The sequence below is a fragment of the Anolis sagrei genome, chromosome 6 (genome assembly GCF_037176765.1).
Source record: "Anolis sagrei isolate rAnoSag1 chromosome 6, rAnoSag1.mat, whole genome shotgun sequence".
In the NCBI taxonomy this organism is placed as follows: Eukaryota; Metazoa; Chordata; class Lepidosauria; order Squamata; family Dactyloidae; genus Anolis; species Anolis sagrei.
Genome location: NC_090026.1, coordinates 134,236,273 through 134,258,657, shown reverse-complemented (window position 1 = coordinate 134,258,657; position 22,385 = coordinate 134,236,273). Strand labels below are relative to the sequence as shown.

At 46.0% G+C, this 22,385-nt stretch overlaps 3 protein-coding genes across 3 annotated transcripts in view; all 3 read right to left on the bottom strand.

Moving 5' to 3' along the window:
• Nucleotides 1-3,897: 3,897 nt before the first annotated feature.
• LOC132769671 (zinc finger and SCAN domain-containing protein 2-like) lies at nucleotides 3,898-17,149 on the bottom strand. Its single transcript, XM_067470490.1, has 2 exons — nucleotides 17,046-17,149; nucleotides 3,898-8,510 (listed from the first exon to the last, which is right to left on the bottom strand). The coding sequence occupies exon 2, from the start codon at nucleotides 8,037-8,039 to the stop codon at nucleotides 6,846-6,848; it is 1,194 nt and encodes a 397-aa protein (XP_067326591.1). The 5' UTR covers nucleotides 8,040-8,510; nucleotides 17,046-17,149; the 3' UTR covers nucleotides 3,898-6,845.
• Nucleotides 9,931-22,385, bottom strand: part of LOC132779116 (oocyte zinc finger protein XlCOF6-like) — a 27,572-nt gene continuing 15,117 nt past the window's right edge. Inside the window, exon 3 of the transcript XR_010910214.1 lies at nucleotides 9,931-10,491. The gene's annotated coding sequence lies outside the window, so the exon portion shown is untranslated. The remainder of the gene's footprint in view (nucleotides 10,492-22,385) is intronic.
• LOC132779114 (zinc finger protein 420-like) overlaps nucleotides 10,664-22,385 on the bottom strand; it is an 18,711-nt gene continuing 6,989 nt past the window's right edge. The window contains exon 2 of the mRNA XM_067470483.1: nucleotides 10,664-12,684. Coding sequence (XP_067326584.1) covers nucleotides 10,960-12,507 — 1,548 coding nt within the window. The 5' untranslated portion in view covers nucleotides 12,508-12,684 and the 3' untranslated portion in view covers nucleotides 10,664-10,959. The remainder of the gene's footprint in view (nucleotides 12,685-22,385) is intronic.

Here is a 22,385-nt window from a genome sequence, read left to right as displayed (position 1 = left end):
CCTGACTGGGAGAGCCGTTCAGCAGTGGAACTCTCTGCCCCAGAGGGAGTGTGGTGGAGGCTCCTTCCTTCTTTGGAAGCTTTTAAGCAGAGGCTGGATGGCCATCTGTCAGGGGTGATTTGAATGCAATATTCCTGCTTCTCGGCAGAATGCGGTTGGAGCGGATGGCCCAGGAGGTCTCGTCCAACTCTATGATTCTATGATTCCCAAGTGTGGCTCTTGCCTTGCTGCTCTGATCCTGGAAGGTTCTCAGCACCGTCTCCCTTCCCACGGTCCCTCCTCCTTCCCGTGGACATGGCCCACCCGCTTCTCATGGGTCCCACTGGCTTCTTCTCTGCCTCGCCTGGCACCGTGGGGGTGGGGGTGGTGGTGGTCAGGGTGGCTGGCCAGTGCCCATCTGGGTTAGCCAATGACCACCTGACCTCCCACAGACAAGAGTCCTCCCTCCCTCCCACCCGGGACACCATTCCACAGACAGACATGCCCTCCACTCACCTCGTTTCCAGGAGACCTTCAACCTCTAAGGATGCCTTTAGCCTCAGGTGCGGGTGAAACGTCAGGAGAGAATGCTGCCGGAACAGGGCCAGGCAGCCCGGAAGACTCACAGGAGACCAAATTTTTTAATTGAATTGATTTAATGTTTTATCCATTGTAATTATTGTATTGTATTATGTGTAGATAGGGACAACCAATCGTTGCCAGCTGTAAGCCTCCCTGAGCCCCCCCCCCCCCCCCTGGTATGTAGTTGCATGAGAAGGAATCCCTTGGATGTTCCTTAGAAAGGAGTCGAGGCTTTCTTTGGAAAATAAAAATCCCAAAAGCTGAACACCACGTAGATTGGAACGAGGCTTCTGTCATGAAAAGCCCCAAAACAAAAACTGCAAGGAAAGCTGAAACTTTCTACTGGCCAAAAAGCCTTTTGGAAACCCTCTGGCCACCACCAAAATTAAGAGCATTGTTCAGCCCTTGGCTTACTTGAGGGATCTCAGGCAAGAGTGTGTTGGATTAGCCCTCAGGCTTGTGTTCTGAGGGAACACTAAAAGATGGTTCTGATTGTTGCAGGAAATGGCTTTTAAAACTTCACCCACAGAGGCACACGTGAGGCAGTGGTTGTGAACAACAAAACAATGGTGTTTATTTAAGAGAACTGGAACAATTCAGGTATCACACTTAGCTGTTTCAAAATACTGACTTAAAAGCGAGTGGTTACTCTAAACAGTTCAGACTTAGTTACACATGAGACACTTCTCTCTCCCTCCACTTCCTCTCTGACAGTAATGTCTAAACTCCTCCACACAGGCAGTCCTTCTCCTTTGGGACCTGTCTCTCCACTCCCCAGCTATCCTTCCCAAAGAGCTGTAATCTTCTCACTGGCTATCTCTGCTAGCCAACTGACCAATCCAGACGTCTCTCTCTAACCCTCTTCACCACTCCAAACTCCTAACACCTTCTCCCTTTGACACCCAGGTTCACTCTCCTTGACGGGGTTTCATAACCTTTCCTTTAATGTCATTTTTTTTCCTTTTACCAAGTTAGGCTCCGCCCACTCTCACTCAGCCAATTACAGTCCTCCCTCATTTCCATCCAAGGCTGCTCTTTCTGAACACGCCCCCTTCAGGAAATGAATAGCTAAAATGGATTCCCCCGGCACTCTTTCCAATTGGTCCAGCGAGCGGCAGCCAGATTACTCACCGGAGCATCATACAGGGAGCACCCCCCCCCCCCGCTGTGTCAGCTCCACTGGCTGCCGGTTCAGTTCCAAGCACAATTCAAGGTGCTGGTTTTGACCTACAAAACCCTATACGGTTCTGGTCCAGCGTATCTGTCCGAACGCATCTCCCTCTACGTCCCACCCCAGAGTTTGAGATCATCTGGAGAGGCCCTGCTCTCGACCCCACCGCTATCACAAGTGAGGTTGGTGGGGACGAGGAGCAGAGCCTTCTCAGTGGTGGCCCCTCACCTATGGAACTCACTCCTGGGGGAAATTAGGTCATCAACATCCCTCCTCTCCTTCAGGAGGAAGGTAAAGACATGGTTGTGGGACCAGGCCTTTGGGCAATCTGACAACTAGATAAGGACTCAGACGACTAGGACTGACAGGACTGACAAAGTGGAATTGGAATTTGGACTATGATGGCGAACGCTGAGCGTTAATTAGGTGAAATTGGTTTTATTGGTTTTATTGTTGCAATACAGAAACTGATTGTAATTGTTTAATTCCTGCTATACTGTTTTTATTCTACTGTTATGTTGATGCCGGCATCGAATTGTGCCTTTGTAAACTGCCCTGAGTCCCCTCCAGGGTGAGAAGCTCCGGGTAGAAGTAACCGAAATAAATAAATAAAATAAATCCCTGTACTTCAATGTTCTCTCTAATAGCTTTGTACCTCCCTCACGACATTTTAAGGCTGATGGAACTCTAAGGCTACTGATTGAAGGGAATTAATTTTATTATAAAACAACATCGGAATAGTATCAGTGCTACTAAGGCCAGATAATATTTGTGAGATTTTGTGAATTTATTTCGGAAGGACTATTTAGAGTTAACATACTGGAATTGGGATAAGGGATGCTAAGGACTGAAAAACACGGAAATGCTAGATCAGTAGAACTGGAAAAATCTTCCCTCCAATCACTTTTCTTTCTCTGTTTTATGTACTTAAAGAATACTCTCTGATTATATATCTGTATATTCATAAGAATTATAAGAATTAGTTGCTATCCAGACTTATTTTCACCTGCATAGGGAACGGAAAAGAGAACCGGAGGCAAATATTATTATTATTAATTAGCATTACCTATTGTCATATGCTGTAACAAAGTAGATTCATTAAAAAAACCTCAATATAGAGTCAAAATCAGCTCAAGAAAATTAGGAATAGTAGACAAATATATAAACAAAGGATAAAGGAAAATAGAAAAAAGAGTAGAGATGATGTCAACACCGAAAATGAAGATGGATAAAGACAGAGAAAAGGAGAAAGGAAAATACAAGGTAGAAAAGACTCGATAACAGAAGAATTCACTATGAAAAACATAATGCGGGAAATTTTAAAATTACAAACTGACGTGCAAATAATTGAAGAAAAACAAGACAGACAATATAATACAATTAAGGGAGAAATGGAAGAAATAAAAAAGGAATTCAAAGAAGTGCAAATGACAGTGAAGGAAGAAGTAAAAACCATTTATAGGGAGATTGAGGTATTGAAGCAGGGAAGAAAAGAAGACGCTAAAGAGAGCAAAACAATAAAGTATCAACAGAAAGAATTGGAAAAAACTGTACACTCAATAGAGAAAAAAATGATGACATTACAAACACAACAAGAAACCTTAGAGGTGAAAGAGAAAGAATACCAACTAAGATTTAGAAATATTCAGGAGGAAGATAAAGAGAATATTTTAAAGAAATACTTTAAAATATGGTGGCCCAACTGCTTCAGGTTGAGGATAATATCGATAGAGTCTATAGAATTCAATGAAATTATGCAAAAAGATATAATGTACCAAGAGATGTTATAGTGTGTTTTGGAAAGAAAAGAGTCTGAGACAAAGTGTTAAAGGAAAACGCTAGAACCCCAACATTTTACAAAGGAAATAAAATCGCCATCCTAAAGGAACACCCGATGGCAGTCTTAGAAAGGAGACAAAAGTACTTTTTTTCTAACGGATGAACTCAAAAAGAGAAACATAAGATTTAAATGGTAAAGAAGAGAGGGGATGTGAGGAAGCCGTGTAATTATCACTATCAACTTAGGAGCTGAATGCCAAGGGACCACTATTCAAGGGGGCTTTACTTATTTGATAGCGTAGCTTACGTTTAATAACCCTAATTTGGTCCTTCTTCTTCGTGTACAGGGCTGTTTGACTTAGAAGAAATTGTATCTGAGTCAAGGCTTGAGAAAAACAGTAACAAGTTTATTGGAATATAACAGGAGTAGAATACATTCAATGTTACTTCACTCTAGAGGCACAAACTTAGCTGGTTACATTTATAGAGTTTCTTGAATGACTCTAGGCACTAAACAGATTTCAAAAGGTTTCTTTAGGCAAATGTTTCTTTTTTTAACAACCGTTCCGGTAACACAAATAAGGCACTTGACTTATTCACCTGTATTGGCTCCAAGCCAATTCTTGATTCCTAATCAAAGAACCAGTCCTCCCTGTGGTTCTATCACTACAGGATTCCTGTGGGATTTCTACTTCCACACAGGATCAACTACCTCTGTAGTTCACAACTACAGATCAGTTCCTTGATCCTCTCACTGAAGAATCCTCTCCTGTAACTCTCTTGTTACAGACTGCTGATTCACAGATCAGTCCTCTTCTGTAACTCTCCGGCTACAGACTGATAACTTTCAAAAAGCTGCGCAGCCAAGTGGCAGTTGGCCCCACCCCCGTTGCTATGGCGACTCAGCTCAAGGCAAGCCAAGCCAGTTACCATCCCTAATAAAATACAATTCTACATAATTACCATTACTAACTATTGTCTAAACAATACATGACTATAGGAATAAAAATACACAACATCACACCTCCCAACCCATAGGGATTATTTTTGACTTTTCTACTAACTAGAATGGTCAAAAATAATTTTGGTGATCTCAACATCATATAACTATATACAAACCATATATTGATCAGTCATCCAATAATATTGTTTAAGGCATCCTGGACAGTGAGTCCGCAACAACATTGGTTCTACATGCTGGATATCAAAAGTATAATCTTGTAATAATAAACTTTAAATTTAATTCAGAAAAAGATATTATATGGGATGCATCGAAAGCATATATGAGATGACATTTCAACAAAAGGCAAAACTGAACAAGATTAGGAATGGAAAACTTAAAAAGGAAGAGGAGGAAATTATAAAAACAGAAATATATACAGAACTACAAAATAATACAGAACTACAAAATTGTTTAAAAATAAGTTTCAAAAAGGGATTAAATAAGGAGGGGGGGGGAAGGAAAAAGAAGAAGCCCAAGGTCTCAGATTAGTTCTCTTTTCCTTTGTTACGTAGGATATTGTGTGAAAGAAGAAATGTACAGCTTCACTTGAGGGAATCTGGAAGTTCAAGGGGAAACTTATCTAGTATTTGTAAGTCATACAAGTCTTGTTGTTATTGTTATTGTTGCATTGTTGTACTTTTGTTTACATGTGTATTTGTCACGTCTAGTCTTCATTAGAAAATGAAATGCAAAAAAACAAAAAACAAAGCATGAAAATCCTACTCGGAGCCACGCGACCAACCTAGAAGGGGAAAACCATCTCCAAAAGGACCAGAGGTTTCCTATGAAACCCTCGCTCTGCCTGTCTTCCCAGTCTCTGATACTGATATTAAAAACTGGAACATAGTAATGTATGTATGTGTATGTATATATACACGCTAAAACTGAGCACCTCACAGAATTGCTGCCACAACTACAAAAGTATATCAGAAAGCACACACCACCAAAACACTCCTAAATAGATCTACAAAGTCCACCAGAAAACGAGCACACAGACCGGGGTCTAATTCTAAGAACCTGGCCCTGAGTTGTGTCCCCAATTGCTCTGTTCCCCTCAGATAATCCTACGCAACCACACTTCTGCTTTGGCAAGTCTTCTAATTCATACACCCCACAACTGACGTTTGCCCCTGTTGTTGTTGTTGTGAAGTAGTGATAAGGCGGCCCCGACCTTCCTTCCAGTGGGATCATGACGTCTTCCATCTCTACGAAACAAAACTCTGGTCTCACTGAAAAAGAAACCTTAACCATTTGTGTCCAGCATCGTAGGCTTCTGAGTCCAATATTTCCGGGCCTTTCTGCAAAGGCACCCCAATATGATAAGAAGACCCCAAGAGTGTGCTCTCGTTTGTCAGCATTCATGAGCACTGCCATTGTCTTGTCTTTGATCAGAGCCTTCCAAACTGTGTGCCATCGCACACGCGTGTCCGCTCTAGCCCACAGGTGCGTTGCATGAAAAAGGGTTCCCCCCCATGGACGAGACCCTCACAGGGCATCCACTCCGACTCCCTTTAGCCAGGCAGGAAGGCACAGTCAAAGCCCTCCCAGTACACAGCCATACAACCTCAGCTCAAAAACCTCCAGAGGAGACTCCACACTCCAAGGCAGTCTATACTTCACGGGGGTTGGAAGAGACCCCCAAAGGGCATGGAGTCCAGCCCCCTTCTGCCAACCCGGAAGGCCACCCGGCCTCTCTTTAAAGATATCCACAAAGGCTAAATTGCTACAGAGGTGAAGTGCTGGTAAGTTCAAGTGTAGGTTCAGCTGTAATCTTTCTGCACAATTTGTGGCTTGAGTTACATTAATTACCACTAAAATTAATATGTTTCTAATTAAGAAAATAAAACCCCTTTGTGATGAGAAAACCACATGGAGCGGCTATAGAGGAAACTACAAAAGAATTGTATATACAATAAAGAATACATGAAACCTATATATATTATTATATTATATATATTGAAAATCTTATATGGGATTGGTTTAACCTCTGTTTTCTGCAATTGAACTATCATGTCATGAAAGGATGCATGATTAGTGTGTGTAAACAACATGAAAAGCTTGGAAAGTGGTATTTAGGTCAAATGCCACTGTTGTCTCCAGTGAAAATCTATGTATATAAAGCTCTGAACTCTCACAGAGGCTCTATCAACACTCCACGCTTTCATGGGGTTTCTCCCCATTCTGAGTCCTTTGATGGGAACGTAGGTCTCCACTCTGAGTGAAGCTCTGTCCACACTCCAGGCATGTATAGGGTTTCTCCCCAGTGTGAATCTGCTGATGTTTACGTAGACTTCCACCCTCAGTGAATTTCTGTCCACACTCTCAGCATTTTTAAGGTCCCTCCTTAGTGTGAGTCTTTTGATGTGAATGTAGACTTCCACTGTGAGTGAAGCTCTGTCCACATTTTAGGCACTTATAAAGCTTCTCCCCAGTGTGAATCCTTTGATGTTTACGTAGACTTCCACCCTCAGTGAAGCTCTTTCCACACTCTAAGCATTTATAAGGTTTTTCCCCAGAGTGAGTTCTTTGATGTGAACGTAGGCTTTCACTGCGAGTAAAGCTCTTCCCACACTCCAGGCATGTATAGGGTTTCTCCCCAATATGAGTCTTTTGATGTCTATGTAGACTTCCACTCTCAGTGAAACTCTGTCCACACTCCAGACATTTATAGGGTTTCTCTCCAGTGTGAGTCCTTTGATGGACACGTAGATGTGAATTATTATTGAAGCTCTGTCCACACTTCAAGCATTTATAAGGTTTCTCGCCAGTGTGAGTCCTTTGATGTCTATGTAGAAGTCCACTCTGAGTGAAGCTCTTTCCACACTCCAAGCATGTATAGGGTTTCTCCCCAGTGTGAATCCTTTGATGTGAACGTAGGTCTCCACTCTCACTGAAGCTCTGTCCACACTCCAGGCATGTATGGGGTTTCTCCCCAGTGTGAGTCCTCTGATGTCTCTGTAGATGTCCCCTCTGAGTGAAGCTCTGTCCACACTCCAGGCATGTATAGGGTTTCTCCCCAGTGTGAATCCTTTGATGTGAACGTAAAGATGAACTTTGAATGAAGCTCTGTCCACACTCCAGGCATTTATATGGTTTCTCTCCCATGTGAGTCCTTTCGTGTTGCTGAAGAGAATCCCTCCAACTGAAACTCTGTTCACACAGCAGACATTTATAGGGTGTATCCCCAGTGTGAGTCCTTTGATGTGAACGAAGGTTTCCACTGTCAGCAAAGCTCTTCCCACACTCCAGGCATTTAAATGGTTTCTCCCCAGTGTGAATCCTTTGATGTCTCTGTAGATGTCCCCTCTGAGAGAAGTTCTTTCCACAGTCCAGGCATTTAAATGGTTTCTCCCCAGTGTGAGTCCTTTGATGTGAACGTAGACATGAACTACGAGTGAAGCTCTGTCCACATTCAAGGCACTTATAGGGCTTCTCTCCAGTGTGAGTCCTTTGATGTATTTTCAGATGTGCGTGCCACGTAAACCTCTTTCCGCATTCAGTACATTTATGTGCTTTCTCCTCCATGTTGACAACGATATGTACCTTTAATTGTAATATGGGCACCCGTCACTTGTCTTTCCCTTTCTGATTACTTGCAGCAATGGTTTCAAATCGAAGAAAAGGTGATTCCTTCTGAACATTAGGAAGAACTTCCTGACTGGAAAAGCTGCTCAGCAGAGGAACTCTATGCCTCAGAGTTTAGGGGAGGCTCTTCTGGGGACTTTTCTACCGAGGCTGGCCATCTGTCAGTGGTACTTTGACTGCTTCTCCTGCATGACAGGGTTTGGACTAGATGGGCCATGCAGTCTTTTCTATGATTCTACTCTATAATCAAAAGTGAATTTAAGAATTCAGCAAGATCGGCGCCTTGAGAGGACTTCTTTTTCAAATCGGACTGGTTTGCGTATTGGACTTTGGCTTCCAAATTCCTCAATATCCACCAGATGTTGGTTTGTTTCCCATCATGCTGGGGTGGCTCCAGAAACCCACACGTCCCTGGTCAAGAAAGAAGAAGCAAAGGGTTAAACATGAAGCCCCAAACTTCCTTGAACACAAAAAATATCCTCTTTTGCCTCCATGGAACATGTTGACAATGGAAATACCAAGACACAGAGGCATGAAGAGTCTTCACGGACATACACAGAATAATAATAATAATAATAATAATAATAATAATAATAATGTATATGTAAACTACCCAATCTCCCCAAAGGGACCCAGCGTGGTTTCCAACCTGTATGGCAAACATTCAAAACAGGATAACATCAGAACAAACCATATAAAAGCAGCCTAACTCTAAAACTTAATAACAAATCAATCATGCAACAATGCAAACTTAAATAACCTATCCGGTTATACATGTGACACTAAAAAAAGGCAACTGAGAACGATAGCTGGAACCCTTATAAAAAGGTGACATGTTATGCAACAAGCAGCGGGCTGAAGTCAGATCCAGTCTCTAGACAAGGTTCAACCTATCTAGGCGAAAGTATAAGCCGGGCATATTAGTCTCCCTCCTCTCCATACATCAAAGTGCACAAGTGGGTTTTCAGCACTTTTCTAAAAGCGAGGCGAGAGGGAGCAGTTTAAAATTCTTTTAAGCTTCCAGAGGAAAGGAGTGATCACGGAGAAGGCCCCGTCTCTCAGTCCCACCAGCCACTCTTGACACAGGGGTGGGACCAAGAGCAGGGCCTCCTCTGCGGATCACAAGGCTCAGGCCGCTTTGTATACAGACATGAGGCTCTGCAAACAGTCTGGGCCTGAACCGTTTAAGGCTTTCTAGGTAACGACCAGCACTTTGTATTTAGCCTGGAAGCGGATCAGCAGCCAGTGGAGCTGCCGCAGCATGGGATTTGCTCTCTCACGGTATGGTGCTCCCGCTAGCAATCTGGCCTCCAATCCCTGCACTAATTGCAGCTTCCAAACTATCTTCAAAGGCAGCCCCATGTAGACTGTTGCAGTAGTCGAAACACGATGTGACTAAGGCGTGGACTACCATGGCCACTGAGACACAACCACCAGCATCCAAGGAAATACAGTAAAGAATTTTCAGGCAGGAGGGACCTATATTTTATTATCCCACCACTGCCACCATTAAATATATGTGGAACACACCACACCCAAAAGAACTGGGCAATGAGGAGAGTAAATAGTAAAGGTGTGTGTAGCGTAGTTGTGGCTGAGCACTTTATTATTTAAATATATATGCTAGTGTGAAGCTGGAGAGAGAGACTTGTATGAGAATTGAATGAGAGAGGTTTGACTTTCAAAACACCTTGTTTGTGACTCTCCAAAATATGTATCCCAATACCATAAACTGATTCCAAAATTTATTATTTATTTATTTATTTACAGCTTTTATATTTGGCCATCTCCTTTGATGTAAATCTTCACTTCATTAACTTGACACAAGTCATTGTTATAAGAAATTTTATTCTCAGGCACATAAAGCTTATTGGTTACACAGTAGTTTCTTCACAGTACATAGATCTACAAAGTACACCAAAAAAACGAGCAAACAGACCTGGGTCTAATTCTAAGAACCTGGCCCTGAGTTGTGTCCCTAATTGCTCTGTTCCCCTCAGATAACCCTACGCAACCACACTTCTGCTTTGGCAAGTCTTCTAATTCATACACCTCAAAACTGACATTTGCCCCTGTTGTTGTTGTTGTGAAGTAGTGATAAGGCGGCCCCGACCTTCCTTCCAGTGGGATCATGACGTCTTCCATCTCTGAGGCGAAATGCCGCTTGCTGCAGTGATCCTCTCGTGGAGGCATCTTCCCAATTTTGCTTCTAGGTGACTCTCCGGCATTCCTACGAAACAAAACTCTGGTCGCATTGAAAACGAAACCTTAACCATTTGTGTCCAGCATTGTATGCTTCTGAGTCCAATATTTCCGGGCCTTTCTGCAAAGGCACGCCAATATGATAAGATGACCCCAAGAGTGTGCTCTCGTTTGTCAGCATTCATGAGCACTGCCACTGTATTGTCTTCGATCAGAGCCTTCCAAACTGTGTGCCATGACACACGCTGTAGTCCACAGGTGAAGTGCTGGTAAGTTCAAGTGTAGGTTGAGCTATAATCTTTCATGCATAATTTATTGATTGAATTACATTAATTACCACTAAAATTGATATGTTTCTTTGTGATGAGCAAACCACATGGAGCAGCTATAGAGGAAACTACAAAAGAAATGTATATCCAAAGGAGTATATGAAACCTATCTCTATACATTATTATATTACATATACATGGAAAATCTTACATGGGATTGGTTAAACCTATGGTTTCTTAAATTGAAGTACCATGTCACGAAAGGATGCATGTCTAAAGAGTGTGTACCCAACATGAAAAGCTTGGAGAGTGGTATTTAGGTCAAATGCCACTGTTGTCTCCAGTGAAAATCTATGTACATGTAAGTCTGAACTCTCACAGAAGCTCTTTCAACACTCCATGCTTTCATGGGGTTTCTCCCCAGAGTGAATCCGCTGATGTGAACGTAGATTTCCACTGTGAGTGAAGCTCTGACCACACTCAACACATTTATAGAGTTTCTCCCAAGTGTGTGTTCTTTGATGTCTACGTAGATTTCCTCTCAGAGTGAAGCTCTGTCCACACTCCAGGCAATTATAGGGTTTCTCCCCACTGTGTGTCCTTTGATGTGAACGTAGAGTTGAACTATGAGAGAAGCTCTTTCCACACTCGAGGCATTTATAGGGTTTCTCCCTAGTGTGAGTCCTTTGATGTGAACGTAGAGATGAACTTTGAATGAAGCTCTGCCCACACTCCAGGCATTTATAGGGTTTATCTCCCATGTGAATCCTTTCATGTAGCTGAAGAGAATCCCTCCGACTGAAACTCTTTCTACACTCCAGGCATTTAAAGGGTTTCTCCCCAGTGTGAGTTCTTTGATGTTTACGTAGATGTCCTCCCTCAGTGAAGCTCTGTTCACACTCAACGCATTTATAGGGTTTTACCCCACTGTGTGTCTTTTGATGTGAACGTAGCGTTGAACTATGAGAGAAGCTCTTTCCACACTCCAGGCATATATAGGGTTTCTCCCCAGTGTGAGTCCTTTGATGTCTATGTAGAGTTGAACTTTGAATGAAGCTCTGTCCACACTCGAGGCATTTATAGGGTTTCTCTCCCATGTGAGTCCTTTCATGTTGGTGAAGAGAATCCCTCCGACTGAAACTCTTTCCACACTCCAGGCATTTAAAGGGTTTCTCCCCAGTATGAGTCATTTTATGTGTACGTAAATGTGAACTCTGAGTGAAGCACTTTCCACACTCGAGGCATTTATAAGGTTTAACCCCAGTGTGAGTCCTCTGATGACTATGTAGATGTGAACTCTGAGTGAAGCTCTGTCCACACTCAACACATTTATAGGGTTTCTCCCCAGTATGAGTCCTTTGATGGGAAGATAGGTCTCCACTATGAGTGAAGCTCTGTCCACACTCCATGCATGTATAGGGTTTCCCTCCAGTGTGAGTTCTTTGATGTGAATGTAGATGTCCCCTCTGAGTGAAGCTCTGTCCACACTCCAGGCATGTATAGGGTTTCTCCCCAGTGTGAATCCTTTTATGGGAACGTAGAGATGAACTATGAGAGAAGCTCTTTCCACACTCCAGGCATGTATAGGGTTTCTCCTCAGTGTGAATCCTTTGATGGGAACGTAGAGATGAACTATGAGAGAAGCTCTTTCCACACTCGAGGCATTTATAGGGTTTCCCTCCAGTGTGAGTTCTTTGATGTGAATGTAGATGTCCCCTCTGAGTGAAGGTCTTTCCACACTCCAGGCATTTATAGGGTTTCTCCCCAGTGTGAGTCCTTTGATGTCTAAGTAGATGTGCTCTCTGAGTGAAGCTCTTTCCACACTCCAGGCATGTATAGGGTTTCTCTCCAGTGTGAGTCCTTTCATGTAACTGAAGAGAATCCCTCCGATTGAAACTCTTTCCACACTCCAGGCATTGAGATGCTTTCTCCTTCATATTAACAGTGAGATGGGTGTTTAATTGCAACACAGAAACTTGTCTCTTCCAGTTTTCTTTTCGTATCTGTAAGACAGGTCACAAGTTCAGCAACATCTTCACCTTGAGATGATTTCTTCATACATTCCTGGTTTCGTTCCTCAACCCAAGAGGTGGCTCCATAGAATCCTCATTTCCCTGGTCAAGAAAGAAGCAAAAGGTCAAGTGTTGGGGCCAAAAATGTGTAAAGTGCATTTCACAAATTAGAATGGGTTACTGAGGAATGTAAAGAGAAAAGGGAGGAGGGAGCAAAGAGGAGCAGAAAGGAGTAAAGGAATGTAAATTGGCAGTGCTTGCGGAGTGCCGGGAAAAGACACCTGGGTGAGAGGTGGAAAGAGATCAAGTTGACCTGAAAAGGTGGGAGTGGGAAGAAGACGTGAGCAGAATGGGAAGAAATGGCTTTCAGAATTGCGCAGAAAGAGTAGTTATGCTTTGCTTTGGAACAAAGAGAACACAAGGGATTGTTGATAGAACAAAAGGGAAAACAAGAGGGTGTTTGTGAGCAGAAAGAGAGAGGCATTGGAGCAGAGGTGACAAGCTCTGAGGAGAAAAACGGGAAGGAAGGTTTCGATATCATGTGTATGCGTGTGTATGTCGGCATCAAATTGAGACTATAAGATCCATGATCCAGAGACAGAGAAACGTGGCACTTTTCTTGACGCTATCTTTGGCTCCTGACACCGACCCCCTTTCTGCCATCGCAGGGAAAGCACCATCCAAGCCTTCCTGGCAGATGGCCACCCAGCTTCATGGGCATGATGATCTGCCTATCTGTCCATATGGCCATCTGTCGGGAGGCGGCCCTATGGACTGACAAGCAGAGGATTTTATGTATTGTTTATGTATCACAAAGGAGATTACGACGACGCCTTTCTCCAGGACTGGCCCAAGGCGGCTCACATCGCATCACAAATATACAAACCAATCATTAAAAACCATAATTAAATACGTATTAGAGAGGTTCAACAATCCTTAAAAACTTCCCATATTATCAAATATTATCAGATTTTCATAGGCAAGGAATACTTCGAGACGGTCTTGCCAGTTTCTTCCTCTGAAATATAGTCTATAGTACCAAGCACTTGTTGTTGGAAAGTTCAAATGGGTGTAAACTTCCCACTGGGTTGTATCCGCAAGTGCCTGGCTTCAGTTCCAAGCTGCTGCAAAGAGGGAAGTCTTCCCGCCTTCCCACCCTGTCACGAGGGGGGGGGGGGAGCAGATTTGATTTCCTCACAGAGTTGGGAAGGACCCACCCAGGGCCCCCCGGTCCAAGGAAGGAAGGGAGGAAGGCACCCCCCAAGCCCTCTTGGCAGAGGGCCATCCTGCCTCCAATGAAAGAGGGCGGAGACCAGGAGCATCCACCCCTCCTGCTCGGCCTTGCTGTCTGCAGAAGCATTGGTGTTTCTTCACGTGGAGATGGACTGCTTCCTCTGGCCCTTCGGCCAGATCTGGACCATGGCCTTCCACCAGATGCCCCTCGCCTGCTACTACGGCAACCAGGGCGAGCACTTCCTGCCTGCCCTGCGGCCTGGGGCTCTGTCTTCCGGTGGACTGACACCCAGGGGTGTCTCCAAGGCCCAGCCCTCTGGAGCCCTAACAACAACAACAACAGCCTCCTTTGGGTGTCCCTCCTTTGGGGTCCCCCCCCCTCGCCACTTCAAGGCCTCCCTCCCTCCCCAATGTATTTATTGAGGCAGGAAATGGGGAGGAACAGACCCTTCCTCCCCCCCCCCCCCCCCCGTGGCCTGATCTGCTGGGGCTTCTCACCCCAACCTGAAACCTTTCCCATAAATATCTGCAGCTCCGCCTGGTCTTCTCTGGTTCTCTGCGCTGGGCACCGAGAGCAGGGCCTCCCCAGAGGGCCGCACTGAATACTCGTCTTTGCTATTCATTCTATTATTGTTGTTGTTATTATTATTATTATGACACAAACACACAATATTTCACAGCAAACGAGATTTCTATGCTGGATTTCGTGTCACAAAATCACAAGTCGAACACTTCCCAGGCGTTAAGGACTGTGTGTTGTATTTTCGAATGATGCGCACAGATCCAAGTCAGGAGGCCTTTTGCAGTTGATGGATCGTGATTCTGTCAACGTTTATCGTTCTCAAATGCCGGCTGAGATCTTTTGGCACAGCACCCAGTGTGCCCGTCCCCACTGGGACCGTCTGGACTGGTTGATGCCAGAGCCTTTGCAGTTCGATTTTGAGGTCCTGTCACTATTACTATTACGGTCGTTGTGTCTGTGAACCCAGATTCTGTCTTCTAAAAATACATTTACGTTACCGAACACTTTAAGTGATTTAGCAGCAAGTTAATGTTATTTAAAGTTCTTGGCTGAGTGGGGTTGGACTGGATGGCCCACGAGGTCTCTTCCAACTCTAGGATTCTAGGAAACTGTCATCAACTGACAGGTGCCACGTGCCAGCTTGCTATGGGCCTACTCATGGCGGCCTCTCTAGGGATCGGCCAGGTCCTCCAGAGGAACTCTATGGCCCCTGGGACCAGAAGCCGGGCCATTTCAGGGCAGTTGGGGGTTTCTGAGGTGTCAGGGCCTTGCAGCTCAGCCAGGAATGGGTACCCCATAGAGAGGGAGGTGTTACTGTGCATATGTAGGAACATGTACACATAAATAGCCATACGGAATTGCGGGAATTGTAGTTTTGCTAGGTCTTCAGCCTTCTCTGCAAAAAGGTATCTAACATTAAGATTATTTGGTTCTTGTGGGTTTTTTCGGGCTATAGAGCCATGTTCTAGAGCAGTTCTCAACCTGGGGTCCCTAGATGTTTTTGGCCTTCAACTCCCAGAAATCCTAACAGTTGGTAAACTGGCTGGGATTTCTGGGAGTTGTAGGCCAAAAACATCTGGGGACCCCAGGTTGAGAACCACTGTTCTAGAGGCAGTTCTCCTGACGTTTTGCCTGCATCTATGGCAAGCATCCTCAGAGGTAGTGAGGTCTGTTGGAATTAGGATAATGGGTTTATATATCTGTGGAATGGCTGGGGTGGGGCAAAGAGCTCTTCTCTGCGGGAGCTAGGTGTGAATGTTTCAACTGACCACCTTCATTAGCATTTGAAGGCCTGGCTGAGCCTGGGAAAATCTCTTGCTGAGAGGTGTTAAGATGTGCCTGGCTGTTTCCTCTCTGTTGCTTTGCTGTTGTAATTTTAGAGTTTTTTTTAATATTGGTAGCCAGATTGTGTTCATTTTCATGGTCTCTTCCTTTCTGTTGAAATTGTCCACATGCTTCTTGTGGATTTCAATGGCTTCTCTGTGTCGCCTGACCTGGTGGTTGTGAGAGTGGTCCAGCATTTCCGTGTTCTCAAATAATATGCTGTGTCCAGGCTGGTTCATCAGGTGCTCTGCTATGGCTGACTTCTCTGGTTGAAGTCGTCTGCCGTGCCTTTCATGTTCCATGATTCAAGGAAGGCCACCTGACTGGAATCTGCACGCATCATTCACCGATACATCACACAGTCCTAGGCACTTGGGAAGGGTCCGAGGTGTGACCCAATACAACAGCCAGAAGAGTGTCTGCTGTGGACTCCTCTTGTGGGGTTTCTAATAATAATAATAATAATAATAATCTTTATTCCTCCCCCGCCACCATCCATCTCCCTGAAGGGGACTCGGGGTGGCTTACATGAGGCCAAACCCAACGACGCAATACAATAAATGAAATCAAGACACCAACAACAACATTATAAAGGAAATAAAACATAAGAATACCCCGGTGAGCCCTGTGCCGGCAGGACTGAAGACCGACAAGTCGCAGGTTCGAATCCGGGGAGAGCACAGATGAGCTCCCTCTGTCAGCTCCAGCTCCTCATGCCAAGGGGGCATGAGAGAAGCCTCCCACAAGGATCATAAAAACATCAAATCATCCAGTGTCCCCTGGGCAACATCCCCAATTGGCAGACGGCCAATTCTCTCACACCAGAGGCGACATGGGGAGAGAGAGATGGAGAGGGTGGTTTGGGGGGGGGGGGGGGGAATGGGGCCGAGGAGGGCGGGGGAAGCCAGGCCTTGAAGCTGCGAGGCTGTTCAGGGCTTCGCCTCAAGAGGGATCACGGCAACAACACTCCCCATGCTGCTGGCCTCCCGCAGGCACGAGCGCCTCCTCCTCCCTCCCTCCCACCCGGGACACACCACTCCACGGGGATAGGACTGCCCCCACCCCCCACCTCCGAGGGATGCCTGAGATGCGGGTGAAACCCTTCTGGAGCCCCACGGAAAACTCCCGGCCAGCAGGCCAGGAGAGCCTTCCTTCCTTCCTTCCTTGGGGGAGGCCAGGAGGGTGCCAGGCCGGGGCCTACTTGGGCCTTCCTTCCTTCTTTCCTCCTTCCAGGCCTCCTCAGGCCCTTTCCTTTCCCCTCAGGCGCTGAAGAGGGCGGGAAGGGGGAGCCGGGGTCCGAAGGGAGCCCGGGGGAGGAGGAGGAGGGCCGGGCTGGGCCGCCCTCAGCGAGCGAGGCCTACTACTACTACTACGACGGGCTCACCTCTCCCTCTCTCCGTCTCTCTCCATCCGGGTCTTCCTCGCCTCAGGGAACAATGGCGGCTTTGGCTTTGGCGGCGGGAGAGGCTGTGCTGAGGCCCCCGAGAAGAAGCCCCGCCTCCTCCGCCCTCCCATTGGCCCAGCCCGTGCCGCCCCGCCCACCGAAGAACCCCATTGGCTGCCCGCTCGCCGCCATGCACCCTTGATTGACGGGAGCACAGGAAGAAGAAGAAGGGGAGAAGATGGCGGCCTCCCTCTGAGGAGAGGGAGAGAGAGAAAGGGGAGACCACACACACGGACGGAGGGAGGCAGGGAGGCAGGGAGGGAGGGAGGTGGCCCAGGCCGGAGGGAGAACCCCAACGCCGCGGGACCCTCTCGCAGAGCGCGCCAAGGAGCAGGGAGAACACTGCGGCGGGGAGTTCCGCGGGGCAACGTGGCTACCGATGAATGTCCAGGGCGGAAGGCGCCCCGCAGCAGCCCCCCACGCCCAGGAAGTCCAACCCCCTCTCCAGGCATGTAGCCGGGGGGGGGGGGCTTGAGGGGCTTCAGCCCCCCCCCCCCCGAAATCCTCATGGTGGTCTGCGAGAAGGCCTTCCTGGTGCCTTATTTAAACTGTGATGTTTGTTCCTATCATGATCTGATCACCATGCTCCATATCTCCCATATGCATGGAGGGGGTCTTATTGGGGTCACGATACAAAAGGTTTGCTAGGCTAGACCCTCTTTCACTCAGAATCAACCCCCCCCCCCGAAACTCCCCCCTGAAAAAAATTCAGCCCCCCCCCCCCCGAAATGAAATCCTGGCTACGGGCCTGCCACTCTCCCTCCACCCGCTCCCCACATTGCCTCTATCTAACCCTCCAAGAATGTCCTAGAAGCACTCTCTCCTGACGTTCCGCCCACCCCAATGGCGGCAGGCCTCCTCAGAAATGCTGGACCACTCTCACAACCACCGTGTCAGGCTACAAAGAGAAGCCATTGAAATACACAAGGAGCATGTGGACAATTTCAACAGAAAGGAGGGAACCATGGAAATGAACACAATCTGGCTCCCAGTATTAAAAAACTCTCAAACTGCAACAGCAAAACAACAGAGAGGAAACAATCAGGCACATCTAATCACCTCTCAACAAAAGATTCCCCCAGGCGCAGCCAGGCCATTGTATGCTAATCAAGGCGGTCAGTTGAAACATTCCCACCTAGCTCCAGCAGACAAGAGTCCTTTGTCTCACCCTGGTCATCATTCCACAGATATATAAACCCTTTTTCCTAGTTGCAACAGACCTCACTACCTCTGAGGATGCTTGCCATAGATGCAGGCGAAACGTCAGGAGAGAATGCCTCTAGACCATGGCCATACAGCCCGAAAAAACCTACAACAACCCAATTATTAAAATATCTGAGAAATATTTGTAGAAGTATTCAAAAAGGAATTGAAGAAATATTCATAAAAGAATTTGTATAAATATTCAGAGAAATTTTCCTTAAAGTATCCACACAAAATAGAAGGAGGGAGAGAGGGATGCCGCCCGGAAGTCCATCTGCACTTGAGAATCCAAGGGATTTTCCAGGGTGAGGACTCTTTCTTTTTGAATGGTATTTGGCATGACCTTAGTTCGTTATTCGTCGGGGTCGAGCTCTCCTCGGGATCGCCATGACCTCCCTCTCGAAGGTGATACCAATTTACCTCAACCAGCCAGGCCTTTCTCTTTCTGGCTCCCTTTCCAGCTATCTTCCTCACCATGACGGAAGCGGCTTCGGTTCAGGTATGTTAGGCGGGCACCACTTTCTATACCATTAGGCTTAATAATAAAAAGAGAGAGAGAGAGAGACGGACAGAAAGAGCCCGGGGATTGTTTCTACCCTATGCCAAAACAGGCTGTCACAGCTAATACCATCTTGCTTTCCCCCCACTGAATTGTGTGGCCCATACAACTTTCCTTCCAGCCAGCCTGTCCCCGACCTTGCCTCGATCTATTCCCGTGGCGGGTCTCCCAATACCATCGGCCCTACGCCTTGGTCTTCTACTCGATACCGTGTCTAGGGTGCCTCTTTCACCCAGCTATGTTGGCTGAACTCGAGGTCTTATTCGGACATTACATTAGAGACATCTCTCCCCCCCCCCTTGTTTGCCTGACCCGATAGCTCAGGTGCATCGACACAAAATGATAACAATAATAACTCAAATTATACGCACTCTCAGCCTTTGGCTTCAATGTAGGTTTATTGTTTTTTCTTTTAAAAAATTAAATAAGTAAGGCACAGAGAGTAAAATAGAGGTTTTTCCCTCTCCGTGTCTTCAGATGTCTTACAAACTTAAGGTGACCCAAGCCATGGTGCTATTATCTATGGTCTTTCGTGCATATTCTTTGCGCCAGCCTTCTACGCCGTCCGCATTATGCCTCTATCATTGAGCCTGGGTTTTTGTCGGGACCTTGTATAGGTTCCCACATATCGAATTGCTTCATCTAAAGGTCTACTTACCGACACCTACTCCTACTGGAGTTTTTCTCTTCCTACACATGGGAAAGATCGCTTCCTTGTGGCTCTGGTGCCAGTTTGCATGTTTCCTGTCTCAGCTTGCTAGTCTCCATGTGTGTATTCACAGACACCACAAAGAAAAATGGTGGGTTGCATACCTGGGACCATCTTTCTTCGAGTGGTGGTCTGTGAAGTCACACGAACCCGCCCGTTCCTCCCCTCTCATGCAAACCTCCCCCTTTCTCGCTGCCTCTGCGGCGAACGAACTGGGGAGCGTACGGCCAGGGGGCCCTTTATACCCTTAGGAGGAGTGGGCGGGCATACCGCCAGAATTCAAAAATAGGGCTTGAGAAGTTTCCGTTGATTCCTGCACAGACGCAGTAACTCCATATTTGTGAATTCACAGAGCACCACTTGAAGAAAGAAAGATGGTCACAGGTATGTAACCCATCAATATTTTGACTAACTGAAGCATAAGACTCCAACCCAGAGGGATGAGACTGACATAAAAAGAGGGGAAAGGATATCCAAAGGGACCCCAGCCCTACCTGCCTTTCCCGTGTAAGGTTTCGACCCTTCCGAATCTCCTTTTCATAAACATGTGTTTTATTAAGAAAAAGAGAAACATGGTAAGTTTACAATACAGAATGCTAAAACCATACAGTTCATTGAGTGTCTGCCACAACTACAAAAATAAAACCAGAAAAGCCACACGCCACTGAAACACTCCTATAGAGACACACAAGGTACACTAACAAATGAGCAAACAGACCTGGGTCTAAGGCTAAGACCTCTCATAAAGTCAGTGCTGTCCCCGATTATTATTCTCCTCCCTTAGACAATCCTATGGAAGGACACTTCTGCGCCTGGCAACACTCTTCCGATTCATACATCCGACAGCTGGTATTTGCCCGTTCTCGTTGCTGTTGTTGTGAAATGATGATAAAGAAGTCCCAGTCTTCCCTGAAATTGGTCCAAGAGTTCCCTTGACTCGGCAGAGTGCCGTTTGTCCATCTCTGATCCTTTGTCGATCTCCGTCGGCCAATCGCCTTGCGGGGATGACGGCTTCCTCCCGCCTCTGGGGATCAACAAGGCTTGCGGCCGTTCTCAGACATTCTCGGCATCTTCCCAATTTTGTTTCCAGCATTCCTATGAAACAAGACTCTGCTCTCTTTGTAAACGGAGCCTTAACCATTTTCGTTCGGCATCACATGCACCGCAGTCCAATGTTTGCTGCCTTTTTGCAAAGGAACCACAATATTATTTAAAATATCCCAATGTTGTGGTCAGATTTTTCACCATTTACAAGCATTGCCTTTGTATGTCTTAGATCAGAGTCTTCCAAAGTGTGTGACATGACACACGAGTGTGTCGGCTGCAGTCCACATGTACATCGCATGAAAAATGGCTCTCCCCCTCTGGAAAAGACCCCCCCTCTCAAAGGGCATCCAGTCCAACCCCTTCACCCAGGCAGGAAGGCACAGTCAAAGCCCTCCCAACAGACAGCCTTCCAATGACCTCAGCTCAAAAACCTCCAGAGGAGACTCCCAGGCAGTCTATACTGTTCGAACTGTGTGTAAAATGTGAATTTTCAGTTGTGAGTTTAAAGCTAACCGTGTGTATATTTGCAAAACCATCCAGCAAGGATGGAGTTAAGGCTACAGAGGGAGTGGCCAGTTCCTAGAGAGGTACATTGCTAATGTTTCCTGCTTCCTCTGATGTAAATGGACATTTGGCCATGACTTCGGAATTTAGACTGGGCGTGTTTTACTTATAAGTGTAGTCATGGTCGCCATTACTGAACGGAATGGGCTTACTGACCGGAGCTGTGTGATTGATGGGCTTATTACTTATTTATTTATTGACAGTATTTATATTCCGCCCTTCTCCGCACCCCGCAGGGGACTCAGGGCGGATTACAATGTACACATATATGGCAGACATTCAATGCCAAAGACACACAACAGATATAGACAGTCAGAGGCTCTTTAACTTTTCTGGCCGCCAGGGGAGCTGTCGCTTTCATCGTCCATCTACGACACCGATGAAGTAGTTCCACATTCCCTGCATGCTTTTGCTGGAGTGCTTTGCCGGAGTCTTTTTTATGGCCTCGTAAATCAGTTAAATTAGCCTCCCCACACATAGGTGGTACCTAATTTTCCTACTTGACAGATGCAACTGTCTTTCGGGTTGCAAAGGTTGACAACAAGCTACACAATTGGTCGGAAGCTCACTCTGACCCAGGCTGGCTTCGAACTCATCACCTTGTGGTCAGAAGTCATCTTAATACAGCTGACACTCAGATAGCTGCACCACAGTCAAGACCCAGAAGCCTCAGAAAAGCCAAACACAGGATGCAAGGTCTAAACACAGTTTTATTGTTCACAAAAGAGTCTTAGAAACACTTACTTCAGTGCCTCAAGTTCAACCAAAGAATTGGTATCAAAAACGTGAAATAAGCAACTAAAATATAACCCAGATTATCCTGGCGTATAATCCGGTTTAATTGAAATGTGAAGCAATCCTCTTTAAACTCACAAAGTCCAAAGAATGTTCAAAAGCACATCAGGTAAAGGCAAAAATAGAGCCCAAAACCGGTCCAAAGTCATAGCACGATGCAAGCAAGATGAATAAGTCCAAGAGGTAAAAAAGCGTTGTCCAAAATGGTCCGGAGTCAAAAGTGGTAGAGTCGAAGCCATCATTCACGGAATCACAAGAGGAAAACACCGGAACACGGGAACACAGGAATCTGTAGTCCAAGGACCCAAGCTCGAGAATTGTGGCAGGAAGAAAGATTCACACCCCAAAAAGAGACACTTTGCCTTCTGCAAAGACCCATTGAAACAAACCCCATTTATATCTT